General features: G+C 39.9%; 3 protein-coding genes and 1 non-coding gene across 6 annotated transcripts; 1 reads left to right on the top strand and 3 right to left on the bottom strand.

Annotated features, from left to right (window-relative positions):
- Positions 1-531: 531 nt before the first annotated feature.
- LOC114731588 (uncharacterized) lies at positions 532-4,836 on the bottom strand. 2 transcript variants are annotated; one of them, XM_028918795.1, is made up of 4 exons: positions 4,617-4,836; positions 3,056-3,772; positions 2,299-2,736; positions 532-1,286 (listed from the first exon to the last, which is right to left on the bottom strand). In XM_028918795.1, the coding sequence occupies exons 2-4, from the start codon at positions 3,768-3,770 to the stop codon at positions 1,108-1,110; spliced, it is 1,332 nt and encodes a 443-aa protein (XP_028774628.1). In that variant the 5' UTR covers positions 3,771-3,772; positions 4,617-4,836; the 3' UTR covers positions 532-1,107. The 2 variants fall into 2 exon arrangements, with proteins under 2 accessions (XP_028774628.1, XP_028774629.1); XM_028918796.1 differs by lacking the exon at positions 4,617-4,836 and having other exon boundaries at positions 3,056-4,554.
- A 2,073-nt stretch (positions 4,837-6,909) lies between these two features.
- Positions 6,910-7,550, bottom strand: LOC114731591 (uncharacterized). The gene has a single exon (XM_028918801.1). It carries the CDS (start codon positions 7,298-7,300, stop codon positions 6,941-6,943), a length of 360 nt encoding a protein of 119 aa, XP_028774634.1. The 5' UTR covers positions 7,301-7,550; the 3' UTR covers positions 6,910-6,940.
- Positions 7,551-9,566: 2,016 nt separating this feature from the next.
- Positions 9,567-19,403, bottom strand: LOC114731587 (auxilin-like protein 1). 2 transcript variants are annotated; one of them, XM_028918794.1, is made up of 8 exons: positions 19,345-19,403; positions 12,257-15,788; positions 12,110-12,182; positions 11,900-11,997; positions 11,749-11,814; positions 11,313-11,402; positions 10,881-11,057; positions 9,567-10,056 (listed from the first exon to the last, which is right to left on the bottom strand). In XM_028918794.1, exons 2-8 carry the CDS (start codon positions 15,725-15,727, stop codon positions 10,021-10,023), a joined length of 4,011 nt encoding a protein of 1,336 aa, XP_028774627.1. In that variant the 5' UTR covers positions 15,728-15,788; positions 19,345-19,403; the 3' UTR covers positions 9,567-10,020. The 2 variants fall into 2 exon arrangements, with proteins under 2 accessions (XP_028774627.1, XP_028774626.1); XM_028918793.1 differs by lacking the exon at positions 19,345-19,403 and adding an exon at positions 16,423-17,341.
- Positions 19,404-20,170: 767 nt separating this feature from the next.
- Positions 20,171-20,242, top strand: TRNAE-UUC (transfer RNA glutamic acid (anticodon UUC)). Its single transcript has one exon. It is a non-coding gene; the product is annotated as a tRNA-Glu (tRNA).
- Positions 20,243-20,586: the final 344 nt, after the last annotated feature.

Genomic DNA, 20,586 nt, shown 5'->3' on the forward strand with positions numbered 1-20,586 from the left:
GGTAATTGTAATGCTAAGAATGCGAGCTGCCATTTTTGAAAGAATTGAAAATTAAAAATTAACTTTAATTGTTCTTCTATTCTTTTTAATTATCTGGTTTAAGTATTAGTTCTTCCAAATATTTTTCTAATTCAAATTTATTCATAAAAAAACTAATACATAATTATACTCAGCCTTATAGTACTAGCCCTTTTAAATCTAATTTCTTTTTTAATTTCTTAAAATACAAGCCCTGCCTACTACTTCGAAAGGCTTAAAAAAACTGACCCGATAAACTTGCCCGTTTTGACTGCTCTAAATAAGTCTGGCATTCTAAGAAGTACAATAATACTTCTACTGCAAGATTTATCAAGGACCGGGCATTGGGTCAGGGCGAACAACGATTACGTCACTTATATTTTGTTTTAGACTTCTATACAACATGGATAGATAGGACAACATAATTCTCCAAGTCCCAAAAAAAGAAAAAACACCCAATTCTTGATCATGGTCACATTTTTTTGTAATGCTGTTTTTTGGTGTTTCCAAATATAGTGCGAAAAGTGCCCCAAATGGCGCTCGGAACGCACATAACAAGAGTAGATATAGCTTCCCTTAATCAGGGCATAGCCATGGCACAACACTGTTGCAACCCTAAATTGAACGAAAGGATCATGGTCGTTACTGAGGCTGACCACGACAGCACAGAAACACACAAGAATCGTAGGCATCATCCCACCACTCATCGAGGCACAAGGACTATATCCCCCTTCCTATTTCATTGATTAAATCCTCTTTTGCTGTATAAAAATGCTCACGAGAGCACGAGCTTAAATGACCCATCATCAACATGCCTTAGCAATGTAACAAAAAAACCAAACATTTACGCAAGCACATCTAAGCTCGCTGGCAGAAATGCACAACTTACAGAATATCTCAACATCAACTGAGCCACTTCAGTACACTATCACCTAGATATTCTGTGCGAGGCCCTACTTACATACTAGATGCAAAGGCTCCGGATGCGGAAAATTGCAACTGACGAAAGTCAACCACATAGTGGCATGTATACTCTTTATTCCTCTCCTAACATCAAACGGCGCTACAGTTAGTGCTGATGGATGTATGTTACTTGGCTGCATCCCCATGCTCAGAAGCCTGATCATGGTACGTAGAAGATGACGATTTTCCCATGGGGATATAAGACCACGCTATGGTGGCAGCACCAAGCACAATAGCAGTAGTAATAGAGCCCCAAATCCATCTCTGCCTCCGACTTCTCCTTTGCCTCTCACGCCTTGCCATCTCTGAAAGTACACCAGTATGAGTAAGAAATTAACCAAGTCTAAACGGCAGAAGCTTACACTGGAAACAAAGTAAACATGCATACAAATATGTGCATATTATCTCAGTATTTAGCTAATCATCTTAAATAATCAAAATTGGAAAATAATCTTATGGTTTCTTCCATTATTTCCCATTTGTTCTCTTTTACTCTGTTAATTCATGAAAAGAGGGCGTATAGCCCATGACCAGCCTTGAGGCATCTATCGCTGTCATACCTTGGTGTTGTTACTCCATCATAAACAAATCGTTTCATCCCAACCAAAGGACATACAGCCCTGATAGACTATCAATGTGATATGATCAATCTTGGTAAGGTGAGTGTTCAAATGAATAGATCTGGCACAAGGGAAAAGCCGGAGTTTAAAGGGTTGGATTGCGGAACTAGTGCAGGCCAAGGCTACGTGACAGCTGATGCGAGCAACAAGGAGGAAGTTGGTTGGACCTTAGAAGTTAACAATGGGCCAATAAAATAGAGTAGGAAGTGCTGGGAAAAGTATGGAAGACTTGGGTGTGAGTATTACATAAATAGACAGAGTATTTGTCTTCTGACCTACTAACAATTCAGATACACACTTCTATTTTTCATAACTATATTGGCTCTGATTTTTTGCACCATTTCTACTTTGGAATTTGGTCTCTATCAGTGTGACATCAGAAACCCACATTTTCAGCCAATGACAAGATACCGGACATGATAGACGATAAAAATGCTTGATGCTTATAAAGCCTGTCCTATACTGGTATTCTTGAGCAACTTCTTAATGCAAAGTAGAACTCCTATGAGGTGAGAGGAGCGGATTCACAAATCACACAATACCTGAAAAAGTATGCGTAACAGAGATGCCAAGTGCAGAAATTTACTAAAACAGAGCAAGAAAAGCATGCATCAATTTGTATGCACTCTAATTTTCAGTTGAAGTTAAAGCGTATATCAATGGTTCCACTTGAAAGGCCATCTAGGGCACATCTTACCTACTGCTTCTTGGTTCCTCTGTGACATTTCTTGATTCACCATCTCATAAAAATGGAGACGTTCCAACAAACGAGCTATTTCAAAGTTCTTAGAAGCTATTTGAGCTTCCATCTCCATCTCCACCTCAGCCCTGGCAATGCCCCTCCCAATGGCGTCTGATACAAACCTAGCAACATTAACTTGTTCACACAGATCTCCGACAGGATCAGAATTCAGCTGTTGTCCCTCAGCCGCAGATATAATCCCAGCAGGAAGGACTATGCCTACATGAGACAACCTTTGTCTAACACTCTCCCATTGACTTCTAATGCTGTTAAGGGATTCTTCAAATTGCTTCCGCTTTTCTATCTCCATCAACAGACTCAACCTCATTTCACGCAATTCAGCTTCAGCATTATATGGAGATGGAGAAGCCTGAGGCCCGCCTTCAGATAGTTCTGCAAGAAAAGAACCAAGTGAACCGGCTTTCAGACTAAGAATTTCTTTACAAAACTAGCGATCTGCTCTGCCTTCCTCCCCTATCCAATCAACACAAGTATTACACAATGAAATTGAAAAGCATAACACTATTTTGTTCACTGAACTCCTGTAGGGCAAAAATTCTGATAAAAGTAGAGACAGTTTAAATACACAAGGAATGAGATTGTCTTATTCCTTATTTCAGCTCATCCAAACACATGTAAGTGCTTGACCATGTACATAGATGTTCAACTGCACGGGAGGAAAAAAAGGAGCCAATAAGTATATTTCAATTACCTTCCCAAGCATCAAAAAACTCCCCTTGAGGAGTAGGGGTCTTTAGAGAGTGTTCAGGCCCAGTATTATCTTCTCCATCTGTATTACTAGTGTAACTCATTGAATCTTGCGGATCAAAGAAGTCTTCACCCTCTACATCTCTTTCAGAATTATTCGCCAACACCTTCGGTATATTACTCTCCTTGAGTGACCCATTTGTACTGCTGCTACTTCCAGCTTCCCTGCATCCAGTGCGAAGGTCATCAGTGTTGATGCTTCTAGGTGCACTGTCATGAAAACCATTAGTTCGCTCCTCCTTAACAGGCTCAGGATGTGAGAAAGTGACTTGCAGGTCACCAGCTGAGCTAACAACCACAGTGTCTGAGGTCTTCTGTAAACCATCATCCTTTTCGTCATCTGGAATCTTCTGCTTTAATACGCTGGCCTCAGAAAAACTCTTGACAAGGCGTGGCCCTCGACGTTTGTGATTGACAATGTAGGGAGAAGGAGGGAATGATGAGGGTGAATCTGGAACTGGTGTCACCTCAGGAGTGGCATAGAGTGCTGGTTTTAATGGAGGGCGAGGAGCCTTCTTTTTTGTGGCCGGTGGCACACTGCTTCTCCTCTCCAGTTTAGTGTTGGGAACAGGCATGGAAGACGGGGCAGATTTATCGACTGATTTAGAAGCTTTAGGCTCTATCAATGTATCAAACGCTATTGCAGTAAAGGTCGGCATGGCTGTCAAAATCAAAAGATGATACAACTGTAAACATTTTTAAATCGGCTTAAATTCATAGCATTTCCAATGACCGAGTACCTCAACCAGGCTAACTAAAAGCTCGACTTAGCATATCACTAAAGCAACATACCATGATAGAGAAATGGCCACAAAAGTAATAAATGCACACTGAGATGCAGAGTAACGATGAATAATTTTCTTTTTGTTCCCCTAATAACTATACTTGTCCGGCCATAAAAGGCGCGGAAGAGTCAAGCATCTCTGTTGAGCCGCCAAGAAAAAGGCAGGAACGCAAAGATCCAAACATAACCAAGTGGGGAGCAATATTACCGTAAGATATTTAAATTTAAAATACAATCGAAAGGTTTTTTACAATATGGAGAAATTCAAAGTAAAAACCCGTGGGATTCGAAGGAACGCATGGTCTACTTCTCCGGACATATTTCAAATGGCTGCATAGAATGCGATACTCGAAGGGAAAAATGAAAGAGACAGAGAGGGAGAGTGATTAAAAACATTGACAAACTTCCATCGGAAACCGAACAGAAAGAAACGGGATTTCAAAGCAGGCAAGGGTTCCGTTTCATTCCAAATCCAAGAAAACAGAGAAGAAATGAAATAGGGAAAATTGAGCCGCCAAGCGAGATGAATGGTAGCCGATGTCAAAACTGCTATTTTTTTATGGGCAAAAGAGAAAATAAAAGACCAGCACAAAATCGAAATCGAAATCGTTGTGTTTAAGGAAGTACTCTTGTTTACATCAAAGAAATAAAAAAGAAAGCGAAATCAAACAAGTTGATGAGAGCAAAACAGAGGGGGGGAGAGAGAAGGGAAGAGACATACCTTATTTGGGGGTGGGGGGGAGGTGAGAAACAGAAACCCTAATGAGAAAAGAGAGAAAGGAAGGAGGAGGAAGAGGAAGCAGAGGGAGGGAATGAAGGGTGAAGCATCATAAATTTGGAGGGGTGTTCCCGCACCTTCGGAGACGCAAAATAAAAATCCAACACAGCACAACACCCTCCCTACCCTTCTCCCCAAGAAACTGCGCCCCCTTTTATTTTCTTATGTGTTTTGTTCTCCTTCCAACTTCAAGCAAACGACCGCCTCTCTCTCTCTAGATTACGGTCGTACCCTTACCCTCCCACAGTCCCACCCCGCAATTTGTCAATACCTGAACACGCACCCCTCTTGCCTTTTCAATTTATTTCGCTTTCCTTTCACAAATTTCCCCAATTAATTTATACCCTACGTGGCCACAAAAAAAAATAAAATAATAGTGCATATTTTGAAATGTGTGTAGATTTTTTTGGAAAAATTTCTAATTCCGTATGCAAACATTAATTGCATGTGTTTATCTAATTATTATTATTAATTATAACAATAAATGGTTCGTTGATTAATTAATTAAAGGAAATTACCCAGGCATCCCCCGTGCTCAGCTCCAACCGCAGCCCCTCCGAGTACCCACCTCCCCTCTAATTTTATGCGCACACAACCTTTCATCCTCCCTCCCCAGCAAAGTTACAGTTTTTGGGATAGAATTCATTTCGTATGCGTTTAAAATTAGTTTTTTTAACTCATTAATTATATGTTTCCGTCATTAATTATGTCACATATTTTACTCACTCATTCTCTCTCACACACCATTTCTATAAAGAAGGGTATACTTAGAAAAACATGCATTTTTCACATATATGTTGCCTTTATGAACTAATTTGAACTGATTGTTTTTTGTATACTTCATTTATCTGTATCCTATATACAGGACCAGAGAAACTATTACTTGTTTTTTTTCCACAACCATCATCAAATTTATTTATCATCTGTTGTTATTAATTTTTTTCTTTTTTTGCCGAAATCATCTGTTATATTTGTCATTGGCTGTATGCAATTGATGAGGGAAAAAATATGTAGCTTAGAGTGAAAGCTGTTGGCATGTAGTTGAACTTGGAAGTAAAAGCATAAAGTGAGGAGAGATACTTGTGTGGGGAAGAGGGCAGAGAATCAATGCCGCTAGGTTGGTTTGTGTGTGGACCAAAGCAGCAGCAACATGGCATGGATGGCTTACTTCATTTCCTCTCAAAGTCTTCAAATGCTCTCATCATCTCATCGCAGTGGAATGAAATTCCCCACTTTTTCATTCTCTGCTAAGCAATTCATCACAGCCACATAACAGTGTTATTTATATGTCTTCAGTCACTTAAATAAAGAGTTACAATCACAAACGGCTTTCTTCTGGAAGATTCTATATTTGTGGTCAGCAGCAGATTGGGGATCGGATGACATTATTCTATACACTTGATTGAGTCATGCTCAGCCACTGCTGGCTCCATCAACTGTTCTTCTTCCCGCAGTTCTTCTCAGCTCTTTCTGTTTTGTTTTGGGAAATGTCAACTTCTCGCGAGCATCAAGGTTTTCTTGTCAAGTACGTTTTATACTCTTTTACCGGATTTGATTTATAAAACTTAAATAATCTATTTTTACCGAGAAATATACTCTTCCAATCCTTAATATAAGATCCAATTCTTGAGTTAATTTTGGTTCTAAATATAATATCAATTTCTCATATTTATCAATTTTCCCTAAATTACCTCTATGGATACTCCCTGAAGTATAATCAAGTAGAAGAGGGAGATGGGGTATTAAGAAAGATGATTATGATGTTTTAGGAAAAATGTGTGACTTTTCTTATAATTAACTAACTTACCTAACTTCTTTAATCTAATCAAATTAGTTAAATGAATCTTATATTAAAAACTGGAGGAGTAAATCTCACGTGCCTGAGGTATTTCTTTTTGGTAGTTTAGAGTTGGGTGGTTGGTGGATTCTTAGAGTTTGAGAGGCCTTTTTCCACTCGCCGGCTCTCATCGCCCATAAAAACATGGTAGCAACGGGGATTGATTCCTCTTCTTTTTTGTTTGAGAGGCCTTTTTCCACTCGCCGGCTCTCATATCTTCTTTTTTGTTTTTAAATTGTATTGGCGCCTGAACATTACGAGATGCGTTGATTCCCCGACGCATGATGAACGAATATGTATATACTTTAATTTGCAATTGGCATATAATATATAAACAAAATCTTTGATCGGTCGGATACAAGAATCCAAATGCACGGGAGGAAGGAACTTGGGGGGGGGGGATCTATAATGGAAGCAACTAAGCTTTATTTCACTTGTAATAGATGACGGGCTTGTTGGAATTCAAGTCCCACATGCCTCCTTCTTTCAGATACTCAAGATACCTCACGAACTCAGGCCTCGACGTGGGTTTCTTCTTGCGACGAAAATCCATGAAGCTGAACAGGGGGTGACTCTTCTCCTTCGTCGTCTTCTTCGTAGGCTGTCTCTGTAAATTACTGGCGAGCCCACCACCAAAGGTCGCAGCTTTTCTGGACGAAGCAGCAACAGGCAAACTGGTGCTTCTCTTCAGCTCCAGGGGAATCAAAGGGCTAATAGCACTGCCTTCTTTGCCTAACCTCTCATACCTCCCTATTCCATGGCCTCTTCGAGTAGTCAGCGATCTAAACATGGCTTAATCTGGCAAAAGATAGGATTTTGAAGCAATTGTCAGCGATTAGTAAGGATGAAACGAAGAGGGTTGGTGTGGGGAGGATAAGTGATGGGCTAGCTTTATATACATGGATGGGACTTTCTTCTTGGGTTAGGTTTAGTCTGGTGTTGAAGTTTCCTATAATTTTCTTTCTTTTTTGAGGATGACGTTTTCAATATGACCTGCGGCTTCCTTCTTTGAATACACATGATCAATAGTGAAATTGTTGTTGACTTTACGTGCCGTCCCTCCATTTTAATGTGTGAATATTAAGAGTTAATAATATACAAAAAGACGGCATCTCATAAGTAATTGTTTACTTGTTTGTGAGGACACCGTTCATGATTTTCAGAGTCAAATAATGCTCTATAGGCCCCGTTGCTTCCAACATTGCCTTGCCCAGTTGCCCGCGCTTGAAAGATTCAAACATTGGGATGGCCAGCTCAGTTTTAATGAGTTATTTAATTATTGATTAATAATGCATTTGCTTTTGCCACAAGCAGATTAAAATAATAGTCTAATTTAAATAAGACTGTTTCAATTGAAAGCACCAACATTCTATGGAATAAAACTATATGCGCCTTCGATCTTTAATATAAGATATAATTAAAAAGTTAATATTAATCTTATACGTAAAACCTATTTCACATGTTTATTAATTTTTTCTAAATTAATCCTATTAATATCCCCCAACAATAATCAGGTAAGAGAAGTAGGGAGGGAATTAAGAAATATGCTTATGGTATTTTTAAAAAAAAAGTATGATATTAGCTGATTTAACTAACATTTTTTATTTACTCAAATTAGTTGATTAATTCTCATATTAAGGATTGGAGGAGTATATATATACATATTATATTTATTGGTTAAGCGTTTAACATTAGAGTTATAATCTTTGGTCAAAATAATAATTCTTCTTATTTAATCACATATAACTCATAGGTTACCTTTTGACTAGGACTTTTTCAGAGACAGTTGAGAAAAAATAATGTACAATCGTTTATCACACAGAGGAGGGGGAGATAGGTGTGAACGACCTCTTCTCCCCCCCCCCCCCCCCAAACAAAAAAAAACCTCTATTTTGGCAAATATTTACCACAATTTTTAAAAAGTTGGAATTTTTCTCAGCTGTTAAAAATAATCATAGTCCCTAGACAATTATTTTCGTACTTTAACCAGTATCAATTCTGCACATCGGCCACATTGTGTGGTGACTGGTGAGATGCTTGGGAAAATATGATATACGCATAACTTGGTAGGTGATATCTGTGTTGGTGCGTCCGAAATGCCGCTGCTCTTTTTAGGGTTTTAGTCAAAAGTACAAAGGAGACAATATCATTATCATTACATACATCATTATTTATATAAATAATCACAAGTTGTGTGATTTAAATAATAATTTATAAAGAAAGAATTACAATTTAGTCTAAAATAAAAATTAATTACTTATTTTTTTCAGTTTCATTGATAAGTTAAACTTCGGCATTATTTACAAGCGATGGACTTGCAAGTAATTAATTTTTCTACTTAAAATCTGCAGTAATCGTCACAATTATAACTAGTACCGCACGGCCGTTTATTATAAGCTTCAAGGCAACTTACGGCCAAACAAGTTAACAGGTCTCTCCGTTTAAGGTTTCAGGTTGTTCTTACTTGCACATCTTTGACTTCACATGAGAGATGGAAGAGTATCTCGATCTTGTTTTGTACTAACAAAAACACCAATAACAAGACAAGTACGGCTGCTACGGGATCAATATTTACATAGTAACCAGCCCATTTATACAAGTGATAAAGCATAAAATATTACAGCCATGGGCACTGCAAGATGCCATGCCACTGATCTTTTTCTAAATCATACTGCCAGCCTCATGCCCGATGCCCTGTCTTTCCATATGCTCCCACCAATATCTATACTTGTCCTCAAAACCACGTCTTCTTCACGTGAGGTCCTACCACCCAAACTGGGCGTCAAGGAAGGAGCTCACAGATGAAGCTTTTGACGTTTCAAATAAAGTGTTGGTGAGGCCGCCAATGTTGGGTCTTATAAAGCAAGACTTCTGCCAACAACTCCCACCCGAGATGAACCTAGAAATCTATTTTCAGAACAGTAGCACAATTTATGAATTTTATCAAAAATATTAAAGGGAAAGAAAAGCATGGAGTGTTACATCATTTCGAAGCATAATCGAGTTACGGTATCATCACTAGTGTTGTGAGCAAATAGGACGGGGACTTGGAGGGAAAAAGAAAAAGATGATCCGTCTATAATTCATCTCATTTGCCTTTCATATGCAGAACATCCAACTGCGATACGAAATCGAGTCTCTAAAATTTGATTTTTCTAACAATTCCTTCTTTCCTTTTCTAAATTTACACATAAATTACAAGAAATTTATAGATCTAGATTTCATATTGTGATGTAACTATTGCTTCTGAATTGCTGAAATTCAATGCGGAAGCCGCATGCGGTGGCCTCTTTTCCCCTTACATACAAATATTGAAGGCTAATATTACAGAACATGATCATAACTGACGAATAATTGCCATTTGCCAAGCTTTGCGTTTAGGAATAGGGCTAGCCTGACCGCACGTGAGTAGAAAACCATCAGAGCCGAAGCTATATAATTCGCATGCCAGTAGGGGCCTCCGTCTCCGGGAGCTGCAAGGAATTATTCAACAACACAAGACAAGCCATGCTATCGCTCTTCGGAATTGAATTTGTTCCAAGCCTCCTGGAGAACCAATTTTCAGAAGTAAGATAAAGAAAAATATAATAAAAGGAAAGGAATCCATTATCCAACTAGATACTATCGCGACAGAGCAACTCCACCATATAAATTTCTCCCAACTATAAAACATTGTCAATGAATGACATGGCATTATGTAGGCCAGACTACCCAAGTAATCAGGGAAACATGGTTCCAGATGAATGAAACTTAGTGACCTATTCACGCTGAGTTTGGGAGGCACACGTGCTTGCATATCTACTTGGCCCAAGAATCCACGTGCATAGACAAATGTGTCTTGTGAATTGCACGTGCACCCAGTTTCAAACAATAAAGGCAACGGCATCATGAATTATTCCAATACATTAAACAAAACTGTTGATTTAAAAGAAAGACAAGCATAGCAAATTTTGGCCAGGAAAATTGCCCCATTTTGGTTTCAGTGCATAATTAACATTTTTTGATCATGAAAAGTTTAGGCGAATTAGATCCCATAGGTTTATTAGAATCATGACAGGCCTCATAATTAATAGCACACTTCTAGACATACTTACAAATCATTCAACAATAAAGTCCTTCATCCATATAGGGATTTAAACCTTATGCCCTCGTGGGATATAAAAGCCAACTCCTCGTCATTTTGACCTACTCTGTTGGGCTTTGACATTTTTGATTTTAGTGAGTGGTTATTGAGTAATTAAAAAGTGCAGTAGTCTTCTACTAAATAGGAAGACAAAGTCACGTAGGATGTGTTTGGGAGAAGCCAAATTAAATGGTACCTCCCCCATGGTCCAAAAACGAAACCAGTGGAAGTGGCGTGCTAAACATACCTTTAGAAGATCAAAGACTTTTTCACATATATATTTGTGTTGAATACTTGCCCCACGCTGCTGTAATTTGTCAGGATGAACACAGAGGGTTGCTTTCCTGTAAGCCTTCTTTACAGCAGCAGATGTAATGACCTCCGTCAATGGAATTGGCTGCCATCCACTATCAGGCCCAAGGATCTGACGAGGTAAAAAGATCAGAAAATGAAATAGTTCAATTCTATCAAACCCCCCCCCCCTGGGCGGGAGCGCAGAGATGAGTTAGGCAGATCATAATTCAAGTCTCAAACAGAAACAGCCAAGACAAAATGATGAAGTAGACTCATCAACATGATCTTCACACACTTCACCCAACGTGTGTTCTTGTGTAAAAACGAGGTTTGGGTGAAGAGGAGAAAGAAGTACAGGCAGTTATCTTAGAATATTGACACCTACATATTGCAAGGTTGATAGCAGGGCACGTAAATTTCCTTCTTTCCCACTTGACCACCTCCTAACTTCAGCATCCAGAGTCTCTGCTAATCTCTGCAAACAGCATGGAAAACAAATAAGCAGTGAAACACGGACACAACAGTTTAGAATCTCTAGCCTTCATTTGAAAATGACGAATAGGCTGAGAAAATGAGAGGGCAAAGAGTTGATAGGATAAAATTGAGGGAGTACCAGATAATCATCTATATCAATCCATATATCTACAAAAGCTTTACAAAGCCGCGATGTTCATGAGCCATGTATGGCTTACCTTTGCATGGAGCCCATTCTAGTTTTCTACTCTTTTCTTGATGTGAGCATTCTCATTTTAATTTCTTTTAAAATCATTTTCTCCCTACTACACAAGTTGTTAGAGGCAATCTTTGTGAATATTACTTACATTTCTCTCAGCCTGCTCCTTCTGAGCTAGAAGGTCACGCATGTTCTTTTCTTCCAAAGCTCTTGCCTAAAATATCCACAAAAATCAGTATGTAACATCTTACATCTAGAAACTCTATATGTGCTTCCTATCAAAAGAATGAAAATCTTACCGCACGCTCAGCTGTACGGCGATATCTCTCCAGCCTAGCTCTACACCTCTGAGCTGATTCACCTTCCCCTCCTTCTGATCTTTCAGAAAAAGAGCAAGCTTCAAACAAATAACAGCAGTAATGCTCATATCAAGCAGGGTAACAAAATATGCAAAACGTCACATGAATTTACATTGAAATAATACAGGGAAAACACATATTAAGTGCTACCATGTACTGAAGAATATGGATGCCTGGAACCAGCAGAAGAACTGAAGTTCTGAAACTGTGAGTCTTGCGCATCCTGTCATTTAACTGATTAGACACTGTGCAGCAGATTCTACATTAAATCACCAGCAAAACTATCAAAATACTTACAGATAATGAAAAACCTTGTCTCCCACTACTTCTGAAAGAGGTGGCAAAGGTGTCAGATACAGATCTCTCTAACCGTTCTCTGGACTCGAAAGCAGCTCTCTCAGCCTTGGCTTTTTCCATTGCACGCTCTCGAGCCTCTGCAGTTGCTCTTTCTACGGCAGCACGTTCTGCTTTCAATCTGGCCTCTGCACTTGCCTTATTATCCCTGGCCTCAGCACAAGCCTTCTCAAGTCTTTCACGGGCCTCACTCAGTGCTCTTTGTCTAGCTTCAGCAGTTGCTCTCTCAAATGCTGCCCTATCTGCTCTATCACGAGTTTCAGCAAATGCTCTGTCACGAGCCTGAAGAGTTGCTCTGTCAACAGCCATCCTATCCTTTTCTCTTTCCCTTTCCCTCTCAGCCTCTAACATTGCTTTGTCAACAGCCATTCTGTCTTTTTCTCTTTCCCTTTCTCTTTGCCTCTCCTCCTCTATCTTTCTAAGACGATCTCTCTCCAATTCTCTTTCTCTTCTCATCCTTTCAGCATCACTCTCTTCTGATATTCGAGTTTCATTGATATTCTTCTCCTTTTTCTCTGTGGATTGACCTACATGAACCTGTGAAGTACTTTTCTGATTTCCCACCTCTAGCACTGTAGCAGGTTTAGCTGATCCTGTGTTCCTTCCTTTCTGATCCCATGGGTTTGGATAAGTTGATGACACTTTGTCTTTGCTTTCTTGCTGGTGCAGGGAAATTTTTACATGCTGGTTGTCCTTTCCTCTCTCATTCCATTCATGAGCAGATTTCCCATCCACATTGCTGCGATTAGTATCTTGTTGAGAAGCCGTTTTAATTTTGTCAACACCTGTTTCTTGACTGCCAAAGCCAACTTCATCATCATTCATCACACAGTCATCCACTTTTCCTGATTTGGTCCCTATGTGCTCTGCATCGCCAGGGCTCATTTCAGGTTCTCTACTATCTTTATTAGCCATTAGATTTTCCATTCTTACCTGTTCCAATTTCTTTTCACCAACTTTGCATTCAGTTTTTGTCCTTCCAATTACATGGCCAGCAGGGGATTGTTGTGATTCCTCTGGTTTTTCAATACATTCTTCGTGATTGGAAGCTGATTGAGCTTCAAGATGATTTGGATCACACTCTGTTTTTAATATCTCATCAACTTCTTCAGCAAACTTCATTGATTCCCCATCTTCATTCCCCTCCATTTGCTCCAAACTTTTGTCCAACTCCTTATCTCTTTCATCTCCATCCACACTCTTAGGCACTTTCTTAGAATGCACATGATGGCTATCCTCATTTAATGTGGCTTCACTTCCTCCCACATCGAACTCCCAGTTTGATGGGCTCTCAATTTCTTCTTTACTCTGGGCCTCTTCCAATATTCCACAGTTCTTATCTTGTTCTAGACCTTGATTCAGAACATTTTGAACACCTTCGATGCCATCTGCTTCTTGAAGTTCACTTTCAATTTCATATCCATTACAAGCGTCACATGCCTCTTCTAATGTATTTTTATGGTGAATTCTTTCATACGCCTCTTTCACTCTCTTGTCATTTCTTTCCTGCCCAACTGTCTCTCTCAGTCTTATCTGGTTCACTTCTAGATCAAGGGCCTCTTTAGGTCTTTTTCCATTATTTTCTTCAAGTGTCTGTTTTGGGCCTTCTTCACCTTCTTTTCTACAAGCACCATTTAGGATTTTCTCAATATCTTCTCTTTCATGAGCCTCTTTTTGTTCCTTTTGCTGAACCAATTCAGTTTGTTTTAAACTCTTCTCATGTTCTCTTTGGCAAGACTCTTTTCTCTTTATATCCTCAATAACAGCCTCCCTTAGCTTTCCATCATTCTCTTCCACATCCATAGAATTGGTCTGTTTTTCCGCAGCCTCTCCTTTCCCTAGGGCAAAAGCTTTTCTTTCTCTGTCATCATTTTCTTTCACTTTGCCAGCCTGCTTCTGTTTCTTGACATTATCCCTTTGTTTGTCCGCCTCTTTTAGTTTCTTCTCACCTTCCTTAAGTCTCATAACGTGAACTTCATCAAATCTATCGACTTCTTTCAATTTCTCACCTTTTGCTTGCTGGACTTCCTTATGTTGAGTCTGAGACGTATTCTCTGAGTTTCCTGATTGATAAACATCAGTTAATTTCTTTTCAGTTTTTTCATGCTGGTGAGTGATTCTTGTATGTTCATTCTCTTCCTGCTCTGAGAACTTTCTCAGTTTTCCCTTCTTTACATGCTCTTTTTGCTTTTGATCTTCACGAGAAGCTTTAGATCTAATGATTTTATCTAGTTCACAAGCCTCTTTTGCAGCTTTAGACTTTTTCTTGTATTCATCCAGCTGACATTTTTCTTCAATTGCCCTTAGCATTTTACTCTCATCTTGCAGATTAGCCTCCCATTCATTCTCATGGGTTCTGACATCTTTTGCTAAACTCTTAGAATGATTCACTGACTGAAAAACAGAAGGAGATTCTTCTGTGCCCACCAACTCAAAGAATTCAGTTTCTTCCTTCCATGTTCCAGCTCCAGCGCTCCTATCAGACTCTTGAGATGATCTGGATTCATTGATGCGTTTTTCCTCTGTGGATTTTTCAAACATATGCAGAGGTCTGTCCCTTAACAATGAATCTGGAGTTTCCACCACAACTTTCATGGTTTTCTGCCTTTCATCTGTGATAGGAATCTTCATTTTTCTATGTCTCCCATCAGAAGCTCCCTGTATTCTCTCATCCTTCAAACTACTCGATCTAGTGATATTCCTGCTTCCCTCAATGTTTTTCACATCACAACTAATTTTGACACTGCTGTCAAAATCCTCCTTTTTCTTCTCCTTCAATTCTTTTGCACCTCTAAGTTTTGTTTCAACTCTATGCACTGCTTCTTTCATGGTAGCAGCAGAAGCAGCTGCAGATGAATTCATATCAACTTCTACATCAAAGAAAGGTGGTGAGCTGTCACCTGGAATCCCTTTGGCGGCAACCGGCTCAGAGTTCAAATGAAAATCAGCAGTGTGCCCCTTCTTCACATCTAGTAAGGGTGGTGGCCGTGAAGGGGGTGGCACTTGGGAGGGTCGGGTTCTAAGGTTGATGTCAGTCACAGACATGAATGCCTCCCTGGAATGAGAGCCACTTCTACTGTCTTCATCGTGCAATTGAAGATCATCGCCAAAAGTCTGTTTTCCAGAAGTACGATCAGGTGGATGTGATGTTTTCCCAAGTTGGTTTTCCCTCTCCTTTTCAGTGGTAAGGTCTACATCAAGATTTATATCATCAGGGAATTGCATAGAAGGATCAATGCTATGCATGGGGGTAGCTTCATCAAACACAAGAGTGAATCCGTGAAGGGGTTGTGGCTCAGCGATGTGTGTTTTCCCCTTCAAGATGCCTCCATTGCCTGTTCCGTCGACCCTGTGGTAAGAAATGTTGAACTCTGTATCACCATCAACAGAGTGGTAAGGATATCCCCTTGACATACTTTGATTATTTCCAGAACGATCTGACTCTCCCGAAATTGAATCAGTTTCTTCCGGAGTCCTATAGAAGATATAGAAGAAATGATACACCATCATATCACGCTTGCAAATGACTCGAATAAGAGAATAAAAATAGAAGACACCTCTAACTGGTTCTGTAAGTTCTTTGGTAACATAAAAACAAAAGAACATATTAACCTCGGAAGATACAAGAAGTTCAAAGATCATATTAAACTCCGAAAGGGGTCACTAGTTAATCTAAACGATTCTAATTATCCTTCTTGGTTAATGACAAAGTTGTCCACTTTGCTTCACAGACTAGCTGAATTTTTATGCGAAACATCTCAATGAACCACTATAATGGCAAGTGAACTAGCAAGCACCATGGTTCCACGAGGAGCTACGAGCCAGCGCAATGTTTTACTCATCAATAGTACGTTAACATTAGTCCAAACACCTGAACATACAAGATCGATCCTCATAGTTCGACCCGACAGTCCAGGAAAGTGAAATCAAGGCCTGGACTGCTGAAAGTCGTTATACCGATCTCGGACATTAGAAATAAGAACTCGTTTTCCGCCATGACACAAAGGTAAACCCAATTTACGAAAGGATCGCTCACTTCAACATGTGTTAAATATTAGATGCAGAAATGGAATCCTAGAGCAAGGCGTAAAATATGATCGCATTCATACCAGGCCTCTTCAGAGGAAGCATCATCCCGAACGTTGGGTTGGTGAAACAAGTCCTCGTAGGAGACCGCGAAATCTAGACCATTGTAACCTCCAAAAACTTCGCCGTAGTCGAAGGCGGAGCTGCGGATATCGAAGAAGACCTCGTTTTCATCAACCAGCGGAAGATCCAGAATCGGTATAGAAGATGTGCGTGCAGTGTGAAAGCTTCCGAAAATCTCACCGTAGTCTTCGAAACGAGGGGAGAGGCTGTTAACTCCGAACTTGGGAGGACCTCCGTAGACGTCGTCATACAAACCTTTAGCAGGCAAGCCCCCATGATTGCCATTGCTTTTCTTGGAAAATGCCGCGGACACCTTGTTTGGCTGCCGAGAGTGCGCGATACTCTCCATCAAAATGCAGCTTCGCTAGGGTTTCTTCTTGATAGTTCTGTGAAGCACTGTGTTTTCTTCTTCTTCTCTCTCTCACTCCTCTCCTTCTGCCTCTGTGTGAGTGCAGAGACTGTGGAGCGTCAGAGGAGGAGGACGACGAAAGAGAGGAAATAGCAAAAGAAAAATGTTGAAAACCGAAAAAGGTAGGACGCGAAATGACAAAACAGGACGGATATAATTGGCGCTAATATTTTATTTGTTTTATTAAATGTTCACGCAAATAAAAAGCGATGCTTGTTCGTCGTCTTCCCTCTATTTTCCGTTGTCCCAAAAAGTTGTCTTCTGTGCTCAAATTAAAATCAATCCATCAATACTAATTAATTAAAGAAAGGCCGGATGACCGGTGTAGCCGGCAGACGGTAAGGACGCGGCAAAGAGATGTTAACGTTTTTGGATTAATTGGGGTTTTGAAGAACATGGGAGACTTTTCATGACTACTGCAATAAGTTGACCACTTGTAAATTTGTATTTCGTCTTTGGGATGCTTACGTTTTCTGAAACTCAGGAACTCCATTAACGTAACAAGGTTTATGTGTTTCTCACTGCAAGGGGGAAAAAAACTCAGTCAAACAAGTTAGGGAAAACAGATTTTGTTAGTATTATACTGTCCTAAATAAGATTATACTAGTGTGTATAAGGGTTTTACATTTAGGATCGAAGGAGTATGTTTTTAAATGCGTGCGCTATTCAATCGGCACACCATATGTTTTGTCGAAAGCAAATAAGCTTGCACTTTTTTATTTAATTGCGTGTGTGTGTGTCTGTACTCTACTGTTGTATATATTATGTAGAATGACAACCCGACACGCACAAGCGTATATGTGTATTGTATTGAGTTTATAATAATGCATGTATTATTGGCTTTAAGAAAATTGTCGAAGTGTCCTTTGAGGAGGTGGGATATAATATGTGAAATTACAAGTATTTTTGTAGCTTATTATTTTCTTAAAATGAACCTTTCACCAACTCCAGCGCGTACAGGGGCGATCCTGTTGGTGTGTATGAATGAATGGGTTTTAATACCAAACGTCTCTTGACAGGTTCAAAGATCAGACTATACCGGCCGATAAAGATTCGTGTGTGATATGTTAACGACACACACGCATATTTTGAATGACAGTGCCTGGATATTAATTATTAATTCATTGGGCTTGTGTGAGAAGTGAAGGGAATGGCAGGATCGGAGGAAGAAGTTGCGGTGGAACAAGTGTTTGGCAATATGCAAAGGATTTAATTAGAATGACATATATGATGTGATTGTGATGTGAAGGCAAATAATACAAATGGTAATAATGATTGGGGAAGCAGCACATCATTATAAAGACAGAATTGCCAGCACATAGAACCTCTTCCCACTTGCTCTACCTACGTTTCTCCTCCCAACCATCATCCCAGAACGAAGCCTCTTTCAAAGGAATCAAAGGGGGTGTGTTATGTTATCTGTAATCACCAGAAGTAATATAATGAAGCAGCCGTCCAATAGAAGTATAAACTACTTTCGGTCCTAATTATAAAAGCTAGTTGATTAATTTAAAGAGATTAAAGAAGCAAGCTGAGTTAGTTATTTGTCCTAAATAGATGTTGTCTTTCCTATAATATTCTTGCTAATCAAGTGTACTGACTGAAACTATTATTGTTAGAAGGGTTACTTTGAAAAAAAATATATAAATATGAGAGACAAAATGGATTGATGTCTTATATTTAGGACCAAAATAAAAATCAAACAGGATTTTATATTAAAGACCGAAGGCAATATTAATTAAAGGTGCATGCAATTATCGTTGGAGATAAACAGTAAATGATAAGTGAACTAACACGAGAAGAAACAGATGATGAAATAAATGAAGAAGGGGATGGAAACTGATGAAGGCCACAGAGAAGAAGTAGTTAGGGTTAGGGGAAGATGTGGGGAGAATGAGGTTAGTTGGGAGGGAAGTAACATGCATGCACGTCTCTCCCTTTCCCTCACATAAATACGGACACACACCATGCAGACACGCATGTTGTTTTCCCGACGTTGACGCTTCAAGTGACGACGAGGATGAGGTGAGGCCAGGGTCCCACACCGGCGAAATGAGCAGTGGCAAGGCTGCCACGTGGACTGCTCCTCATCAAGACCCGTCTCCTTCTTTATTGACTTGGATGGACAGACACGTCTTTATACCTAAGCTCATTAGTTAAGCTCCCTTCATGATTTCAACTCGCATGGATTGACCTTAACGTTTTAAACTCCCCTCCTGGCTTCCTTACGATCATTCCTTCCATTTTTATAAGGAGGAATTCGTAAAAAGGAGGCCTTGAATTGTAATTTGAAAGAAGAATAGGAATTCGTTGAAAAGTACAAGTGGAGAGTGCAGAATAAGAATAGAGAAAAGGCAATAATGAATGAGAGAGATTGGGAGAGAAGAGAGAAACAAAGAAGGCAAGAGGGGAGAATCTGAAAGTGACAAGGAGATTAAACGTGAAACAAGGGTGGTGTGGTTCGTGTACTGACCTGAGGGATGACAAGTAAGAAAAAGAAAAAGAGGTTAAAACAGAGGAGGAAGGGGATCTTCTTTTGGGGAGTTTGGTGGCGCTTGTCCCCGTACAGCCCGCCACCGGTCATGTCTGCTTTTCTTTGTGCTTTGTTTTCAAGGAGGCCAGCGTCAAAGGGAGAGGCGAGGAGAATTTGGTAATTTTGGGAGGAAGATTTGAATTGAAGGAATGATAAAAGAGAGGACCTTGGAGAAGCCTCTCCCCAGTCATCCAACTGTGGGGGCTGCGGGGACCCTCTTGTCTGCCACTTTATTCACTCATCATTCTTCTTCCCCTCACTGCCCTCTTCCCTTTGTTTCTTTTGTTTTATTTTACTTAAATCATCATTCAATTACACAAAGAACTCCTTCCTGCTCGATACATGCCTCCAGTTTATGTCGCCCACCACTTTGTGACTGTCAGATATGGGGCATGTGGCCTCTGTTTCGTGGGCAAAGCTTATGCCCGAAAACCTCATTATTCATCTATTTGACCCGTTGGGCTTGAGCCCCATTCAAAAATGTCGTTCGCTTTCCGTAGGAAAGATAGGGGGCGGGGGAAAAAAGAATTGAAACGGTCCTCATCCAGTTTGAAACTAAACACAAATAAGGATACTACATGCGAGAAAAGGCCAGGTCGTTCGAAAGTGGGCCAAAAAACATATTGGGTCAGTACCTTATGCCCGGGAGTCCTTTCTCTCAACAATACTACTGTCGAATTAGCAGCGCACGATAACCCAAAAGTGGTGAGCACTACGCAGAATCATGACGATATATAGTTTTAAAAGGGGGCAGCCTACCATCTGCTCCGTTGTCGTCCAGCGGTTAGGATATCTGGCTTTCACCCAGGAGACCCGGGTTCGATTCCCGGCAACGGAACTTCTTTTACCGCACTATATTTTTCCAGCCGCAAGTAAAATTCCGTTTTCAAACGATTCTGCCAGAAAACATCATCGAGCGCTATGTTGTTTTTCGACTCGGCGAACAAATCATTTATTGAAAGCATCTAGATGTTTAATGAAAGTATCAACCTATCAATTTTTTTGTGGGTACAATCAATCTATCAACTTGATAAGCACCATACTTAAAAGTGTATAGTTATGCCCATTTCACATTCGTTAGTTGTTATTATTTGGCCCTCTGAACATTTACATGATCACAGATAAAGGTAATTGATGTTATAGTTTGTTAGGACGCAGAACAGTTAGCACCCGTTTTAAAAT

The sequence above is a fragment of the Neltuma alba genome, unplaced genomic scaffold, assembly GCF_004799145.2.
Source record: "Neltuma alba isolate B1F8T4 unplaced genomic scaffold, ASM479914v2 tig00012838_pilon, whole genome shotgun sequence".
NCBI classification, from domain to species: Eukaryota; Viridiplantae; Streptophyta; class Magnoliopsida; order Fabales; family Fabaceae; genus Neltuma; species Neltuma alba.

Excerpts from the sequence above, each read along its gene's own strand:
- LOC114731588 (XM_028918795.1), bottom strand. The coding sequence starts at position 3,770 with ATGCCGACCTTTACTGCAATAGCGTTTGATACATTGATAGAGCCTAAA. Across the intron at positions 2,737-3,055 it reads GTTTTTTGATGCTTGGGAAG|AACTATCTGAAGGCGGGCCT; the intron begins GTAATTGAAATA and ends CTTTTCTTGCAG. Across the intron at positions 1,287-2,298 it reads GAGGAACCAAGAAGCAGTAG|AGATGGCAAGGCGTGAGAGG; the intron begins GTAAGATGTGCC and ends GTGTACTTTCAG.
- LOC114731591 (XM_028918801.1), bottom strand. The coding sequence starts at position 7,300 with ATGTTTAGATCGCTGACTACTCGAAGAGGCCATGGAATAGGGAGGTAT.
- LOC114731587 (XM_028918793.1), bottom strand. The coding sequence starts at position 16,811 with ATGGAGAGTATCGCGCACTCTCGGCAGCCAAACAAGGTGTCCGCGGCA. Across the intron at positions 11,403-11,748 it reads AGGAGCAGGCTGAGAGAAAT|AGATTAGCAGAGACTCTGGA; the intron begins GTAAGTAATATT and ends TGCTGTTTGCAG. Across the intron at positions 10,057-10,880 it reads AAGTCTTTGATCTTCTAAAG|GAGGCTTGGAACAAATTCAA; the intron begins GTATGTTTAGCA and ends TTGGTTCTCCAG.